At 53.0% G+C, this 6,000-nt stretch overlaps 1 protein-coding gene across 4 annotated transcripts in view; it reads left to right on the top strand.

Moving 5' to 3' along the window:
• The window catches only part of DHX30 (DExH-box helicase 30), a 52,969-nt gene that overhangs the window by 24,369 nt on the left and 22,600 nt on the right, over nt 1–6,000 (top strand). For 3 of the 4 annotated variants that reach the window (XM_025377038.1, XM_025377041.1, XM_025377040.1), the window contains one exon: nt 5,124–5,254. In XM_025377038.1, the coding sequence (XP_025232823.1) occupies nt 5,124–5,254 (131 nt within the window). Of the gene's footprint in view, nt 1–2,426; nt 2,715–5,123; nt 5,255–6,000 lie in introns of those variants that run through there. The other variant, XM_025377037.1, reaches the window with a different exon arrangement.

Here is a 6,000-nt window from a genome sequence, read left to right as displayed (position 1 = left end):
TTTTTTTTTTTTTTTTTTTTTGAGATGAAGTCTCACTGTTGTCACCCAGGCTAGAGTGCAGCGGCGCAATCTCAGCTGATTGCAACCTCCGCCTCCCAGGTTCAAGCAATTCTCCTGCCTCAGCCTCCTGAGTAGCTGGGATTACAGGTGCCCAACACCATGCCTGTCTAATTTTTGTATTTTTAGTAGAGATGGGGGTTTCACCATGTTGGCCAGGCTGGTCTCGAACTCCTGACCTCAGGTGATCTGCCTGCCTCCGCCTCCCAAAGTGCTGGGATTACAGGTGTGAGCCACTGCACCCGGCCAGCCGGCCAGCAATTCTTAGAGTGCAGTGCCAGACCAGCAGCTTCAGCATCACCTGGGAACTTGTTAAAAATGCAGATTCGGCCGGGTGTGGTGACCCACGCCTATAATCCCAGCACTTTGGGAGGCCGAGGCAGGCGGATCACCTGAGGTCGGGAGTTCGAGACCAGCCTGATCAACATGGAGAAACCCCGTCTCTACTGAAAATGCAAAATTAGCCAGGCATGGTGGCACATGCCTGTAATCCCAGCGACTTGGGAGGCTGAGGCAGGAGAATCGCTTGAACCTGGGAGGTGGAGGTTGCGGTGAGCTGAGATTGCGCCATTGCATTCCAGCCTGGCAATAAGAGGAAGACTACGTTAAAAAAAAAAAAATACAGATTCTCGGCCCATCGCCGTGACTCATGCTTGTAATCCCAGCACTTTGGGAGGTCTAGGCGGGCAGATCACTTGAGACCAGGAGTTTGAGACCAGGTGGCCAATATGGTGAAACCCTGTCTCTACTAAAAATAGCCTGTAATCCCACCTACTCGGGAGGCTGAGGCAGGAGAATCACTTGAACCCGGGAGGCAGAGGTTGCAGTGAGCAAAAATTGCGCCATTGCACTCCAGCTTGGGCAACAAGAGCGAGACTCCATCTCACCAGGAAAAAAAAAAAAAGCAGATTCCTGGGCCCTACTCCAGACCTAATGAATAAGAAACTGAGGGTGGGCCGGGTGCGGTGGCTCAAGCCTGTAATCCCAGCACTTTGGGAGGCCGAGATGGGCGGATCACGAGGTCAGGAGATCAAGACCATCCTGGCTAACACGGTGAAACCCCATCTCTACTAAAAAATACAAAAAACTAGCCAGGCGAGGTGGCGGGCGCCTGTAGTCCCAGCTACTCGGGAGGCTGAGGCAGGAGAATGGCGTGAACCTGAGAGGCGGAGCTTGCAGTGAGCTGAGATCCGGCCACTGCACACTCCAGCCTGGGCGACAGAGCCAGACTCTGTCTCAAAAAAAAAAAAAAGAAAGAAACTGAGGGTGGCTCCCAGCAGCCTGTTTTAACAAGCTCTCCCAGAGCTCATCGGACTCAGACCTGGACTCATAAAACCAACACATCCCTCCCTCCCAACTTACCTCCAGCTACACTGCCAACCTCTGTCCAAGGACCCCTGTAAGGGACAGAGACCTTGAGGCCCTGGCTCTGCACTGTCACTACCCGCAACATGCAGATTCAGTCTGATTCCCAGTTGACCCAAAGCCTTGCTCTTCACGGCCATAGGAGGCAGAAGAGGAAAGAACCTGGCTAAGATCCAGGCAGAATATTTTGGAAATGAAATCCTATTTGGCTTTCCAGCAAGTGAGGACCAGTACTTTTTTTTTTTTTGAGACAGAGTCTCACTCTGTCGCCCAGGCTGGAGTGCAGTGGCGTGATCACTGCAAGCTCCACCTCCCAGGTTCACACCATTCTCCTGCCTCAGCCTCCTGAGTAGCTGGGACTACAGGTGCCCGCCACCATGCCTGGCTAATTTTTTTGTATTTTTAATAGAGATGGGGTTTCATCGTGTTAGCCAGGATGGTCTCAATCTCCTGACCTCGTGATCCTCCTACCTCGGTCTCCCAAAGTGCTGGGATTACAGGCTTGAGCCACCGCGCCCGGCCGAGTTGGGGTTTCACTATGCTGCCCAGGCTGGTCAAAATCCTGGGCTCAAGGGATCCACCCGCCTCAACCTCCCAAAGGGTTGGGATTACAGGCGTGAGCCACCACACCCGGCCCTGGCTCCAGATCTTTACCAGGTTTACTTTGTAAGCCATTAAATAAGATGGGGCTGCCAATTTGCCAGAGGCACGTGAGCGGTAGTTAGGAACAATTGCTAGGACCTAGAGGGAACTAACGGAAACTTCCTTAGATGACATTGAGCTAAGGATTAGCATTATTTTCCCCCCAAAAGCCCCATTCCATCTTCCTGCCTCCCATCCACATGACAGCTGGTTTGGATTTGCTGGAGAGTGAGCTTGGCAGGGTCCTAGCCCTGGTCCACGCCGAGCCGCCTACTGAAGGCCCGGGGCTGTGGTGAGCGAGGGCGGGCTGCCGATGCCCTCGCCTGGGCTCGGGCCTCGGGTCCGCCCGGCCCGCAGGGGGCGCGCGGCGCTCGGACCGGCCGCTCCAGTTCTCTTCGCCCGGTCCCTGCAGCGCGTAGGCCGCGGGGTCGGCGGGAACACGATGGCGGCTGCCAGGAGACTCATGGCGCTGGCCGCCGGCGTCTCTCCGCGCCTGCGGCCGCTGGGTCCCCACGCTGCCGGGCGACAGGGTCGCTTGCGCTGCTCCTCATCAGGCTGCGCCCACCCCGACCGCACCAAGGAGGCCGCCGAGGCCGAGTCAGGGATGGCCCCCGGCGGGCCTGGGGAAGGCGACGGAAGCATGGTGAACGGTGAGGGCATCGGCGGGGGCGGGCGGTCCGCAGAGCCCTTGACTCCTGGGATGGCAGAGCAAGGGACGCGGGCCGAAATCGGGCCTGGCGGCGGGGGGTCCTGTCTTCCATAGTGGCCAAGTTCGCCATCCGTCGGCGCGCAGCGGCCCTGCTGTTTGTAAAGCTTAGCGTGGCACAGGCCCGAATGGACCCTTAGAGTGCCTGCTCCCAGCAAGAATAGGTGAGAGGTTCGAGACCTCGAGGGAGTGGGGAAAACGAGTAAAGTCCAACTCCTGCCAGGATGAGTGGCCAAGGGCTAGAGCTTCTAGGGACAAGCATGCCCTCACCAGTGTGAGAAATAGCCCAAAGTAACTCCTGGGACATCAGGATCTCAAATAGAGACAGAACGACCGCTCTGGTGGATTCCAGCTTTGTGCCTCCCAAATAGTGCAGAGAATAAAACTGTTGAAAGCATCAAGGATAGGTGGAGAGCGCCAGCCTTCACCAACCTTATAGAGCTGAAGTGGGCGTGAGGGGGTGGGGGTCTCAGTGCAGCTCTCTTGTTAAACCAGTGGGTGTAGTGGGCTACTCAAAGTTGGGCCCCTCTGTGACCAACCCCCCCATCCCCGCCCCGCCCAAATCCACTTACATGTGGTTTCTTTTTTTTTTTTTTTTTTTTGAGACGGAGTCTCGCTCTGCCACCCAGGCTGGAGTGCAGTGGCCGGATCTCAGCTCACTGCAAGCTCCGCCTCCCGGGTTCCCGCCATTCTCCTGCCTCAGCCTCCCGAGTAGCTGGGACTACAGGCGCCCACCACCTCGCCCGGCTAGTTTTTTGTATTTTTTAGTAGAGACGGGGTTTCACCGTGTCAGCCAGGATGGTCTTGATCTCCTGACCTCGTGATCCGCCCGTCTCGGCCTCCCAAAGTGCTGGGATTACAGGCTTGAGCCACCGCGCCCGGCACATGTGGTTTCTTAACTGCTTGACTCTTAGTTGCTTTACAAGTTACCGCTTAGAGGGAGACAGGATCAGGTGTCCTCCATCCTGGCCACTTGACACAGGAGTCTGTCCCAAGGAAATAATCTCAAACCAGGCAGCAGAGTTACATCAGAATGCTTGGAGGCACTTTTTCAAAATGTAGAGCCGCCTCCAACATCGCTCCTATTCTCTGGTCCCCTGTGGGGAGCTGGATGCCCATGCAGTGAAAAAGCTCCCCAGGTGATCAGTGTACACCCAGGTGCACATGTGCATATCTACATCTCCTTTTGGAGCTGCCTGAGGCTACAGTGGAGAATGATATGGTCCCCCCATATTCCTAGCAGACCTCTTCATGACCTGGTTAAGCCTTGTGTCTGGTACAAGTCTACTCTAGGTAGATATCTCTTCCCTTTCTGCTCTGGGATTAATCCAAAAAACAAGTGAAAAGAAGCGAGGTACCTCCGATGGTATCTGATGCATCAATTTCCCCCTTGACTCCAGAGAACTTGGGGGAGGAATAGTTCATGCCTGCTCAGATATAAAGGTTTTCTTTTTTCTTTTTTTGAGATGGAGTTTCACTCTTGTTGCCCAGGCTGGAGTGCAGTGGCGTGATCTTGCCTCACCACAACCTCTGCCTCCCGGGTTCAAGCGATTCTCTTGCTTCAGCCTCCCAAGTAGCTGGGACTACAGGCACCTGCCACCAGGCCTGGCTAATTTTTTTGTATTTTTAGTAGAGACAAGGTTTCATGAGGTTTCACTATGTTGGCCAGGCTGCTGGTCTCGAACTCCCGACCTCGTGATCCGTGTGCCTTGGCCTCCCAAAGTGTTGGGATTACAGGTGTGAGCCACTGTGCCCAGCCAGATGTAGAGGTCTTTAATCAGTCCCCCCACATAGTTTGGTTCTGTGGGAGCCTTTTGCAGTGTGCTTAGATATGGTTGAGAGCTGGGGCCTGGTATTCAGCATCTGGATCTCATCACTTGAGATACATGGGCCAGGTCTCTCTTGTGTGTGTCTTATTTTAGGAAGAGCCTTGCATTGTCTTGATCTCCAGTTTGTGTGTGTGGTGGATTTTTGTTTTTGTATTTTTTGCTTGCTTGTTTGTTTAGTGTCTTCTTTCAGACATCAGACTAGGGGGGGTAATTGACCAAGCAGGCTTTTGTAGGTGATGTATGAAATAAGGAGGTTGGGCGGGGAGAGGATGCTGGTAGCTTCCCTTCTGTGGTGTTTGGGTCATTGGCCCTTCTTCAGGAGATGGTTGTTCAAGTGGGTCTGGCCCCACTCTTCCCTGTAAACCCTGAAGTCATTCCTCTTTTCTTTTTCAAGATGCTCCTGGGTGGTTGGGGTCATGAGACAACATCCTCAGAATCTAGCCCAGGGTTGCCCTGATACACACCCCATGGAGTTTTTAAAAGGAAAAAGAACAACTGTAATGCTTTTGTTCTTATTTTCTTAGCTTCTAGGGACCTATTAAAAGAATTCCCACAGCCCAAAAATCTTCTCAACAGTGTGATTGGAAGAGCCCTCGGCATCTCACATGCAAAAGACAAACTAGTCTACGTGCACACAAATGGACCGAAGAAAAAGGTAATTGCTGGTGGCAAGGAAAAACATTAGTATGACTCAGAAAGGAGGCTGTTTGTCCTTTCTCTCTTAGGTTTCCTTGTCAAGGAGGCCATAGAATGGGTTTCTTGAATTAAAATGGTTAGCAGAGACTCAGAGCAAAGCTAGGTTTGAAGAAGAGCCAGAATACGCATGCCTGGTTTAGCGAAGGGGAACACAGGCAAATGAGATGCCATCTTATCTAAGACGGCCCCACACGGATCCTTAGTTTTTGTTCCCCATTGACTAAGGACTGCAGAGGGTTAGAGTTGATGATGAGAATTCTTGCCCTTAGAGTCTTATAGATTCTGGAACCATAGAAGCATGCCGGCAACCCATTCTGGATGATTTGTTAACATTTATTTATTTTTGTAGAGACAGAGTAAGAGTCTCTCTGTTAGCCAGGCTGGAGTGCGGTGGTGCAATCATAACTCACAGTAACCTCAAACTCCTGGGATCAAGTGATCTTCCCGCTTCAGCCTCCAAACTAGCTGGGACTAAAGACAGGTGCCACCACACTCAACTAATTTTTTGTATTTTTTGTAGAGACAGGTTCTTTTTTTTTTTTTTTTTTTTTGAGACGGAGTCTCGCTGTGCTTCCAGGCTGGAGTGCAGTGGCGTGATCTCGGCTCACTGCAAGCTCCGCCTCCCGGGTTCACGCCATTCTCCCGCCTCGGCCTCCCAAGTAGCTGAGACTACAGGCGCCCGCCACCTCGCCTGGCTAGTTTTTT

This window comes from Theropithecus gelada, chromosome 2, assembly GCF_003255815.1.
Source record: "Theropithecus gelada isolate Dixy chromosome 2, Tgel_1.0, whole genome shotgun sequence".
Lineage (NCBI taxonomy): Eukaryota > Metazoa > Chordata > Mammalia > Primates > Cercopithecidae > Theropithecus > Theropithecus gelada.
This window is presented reverse-complemented; position numbering and strand designations above follow the sequence as displayed.